Source organism: Lottia gigantea (genome assembly GCF_000327385.1).
Source record: "Lottia gigantea unplaced genomic scaffold LOTGIsca_67, whole genome shotgun sequence".
NCBI lineage: Eukaryota > Metazoa > Mollusca > Gastropoda > Lottiidae > Lottia > Lottia gigantea.
This window is the reverse complement of record NW_008710284.1, coordinates 449,490-450,561: the sequence shown is the minus strand read 5'-3', so window position 1 is coordinate 450,561 and position 1,072 is coordinate 449,490. Positions and strand designations below refer to the sequence as shown.

Sequence of the window (1,072 nt, the reverse complement as noted above, 5' to 3'; positions counted from 1 at the left end):
GGGTTATTGGTTTGTCTGTATTTACCAGTCATGTCTGACTGTACATCCTAAATATCTGTCCGTTAATTTAAGTATAACTGGTCAAAAGGTACGTACTTGGCAGTAAGGAGTTCTTCAAGATGTGGTTGTAGAACAGAACTTTCACATAAAACTCTTAATATTTCAACAGCGTTCTTCCTTCGTTCCTTTTCATCCAACTTAACTGGCGGCAAACACAAGTTAGATAACTCTGGTTGTAGATTTAAACAACTCAACGCAGGACTGGATGATGGTCTCAGTAGACTTGGTCGTTCAGTATCTCCTATAAAGTATAAAATGGATAGTGGTTTTACAATTACATAGTCTTCGATATCACCATCTAGAAGCAGATGTTAACAGTGCTTCCGAGAGAGGGCCTCATAATACCCAGTATATTGATATTTTCAGCTTCAAGTCAGTAAAATCTTACCTGGTCTGATGGAATCGTAAGAAGGAGGGTCAGGTGACCAAGAGGCTGCTGGTATCAAACCACTATCGTCTCCGGCCTGTTCTCTAGCTTCACGGTTAGCGGCAGACGCTCGTCTTATCAACTCTCTTACACTCATACTGTAATATATAACAGGTCATACACCATATATTCTCATTCTCATGATATCTCTCAGTTTGTAAACAATCTAATCATTCAATCAGAATTGACAGATACAATGAAAGATATATAATATCTTCTGATAGAGACAGCTATAAAATAACTAATAAAAATTGTAAAAGATTTAAAACGTACCTGCGACTGCCTGAATCACGTCCACAAGACAAAGCATCCATGTTGATAGCCTCAAGTGTTGAGGAGAAGGTAGATGTTGAAGACGTATCTGTATAGATAAGATATTTATTATCAATGCGCTGAGTGGGCAATGCAGGAAATTTTTGCCACGTATTAATAGTACAAACATACCCATTTAATTTCCAATTAAAAGCTTATAGGACAGCAACTTTTAACCCAAAGCAACGAAGTATTCACTGAAGGAAGTTTTGCTACAACAATATGATGTCTACCCTTTTTTGTTTGAATAACAATATAGATCTTCAAGATTAT

General features: G+C 36.8%; 1 protein-coding gene across 1 annotated transcript; it reads right to left on the bottom strand.

Annotated features, from left to right (window-relative positions):
* Positions 1-62: 62 nt before the first annotated feature.
* On the bottom strand, positions 63-801 carry LOTGIDRAFT_167519 (hypothetical protein; the record flags this gene model as incomplete). Its single annotated transcript, XM_009065020.1, has 3 exons — positions 63-301; positions 449-585; positions 761-801. The coding sequence occupies 3 exons, from the start codon at positions 799-801 to the stop codon at positions 63-65; spliced, it is 417 nt and encodes a 138-aa protein (XP_009063268.1).
* Between the last annotated feature and the right edge of the window lie 271 nt (positions 802-1,072).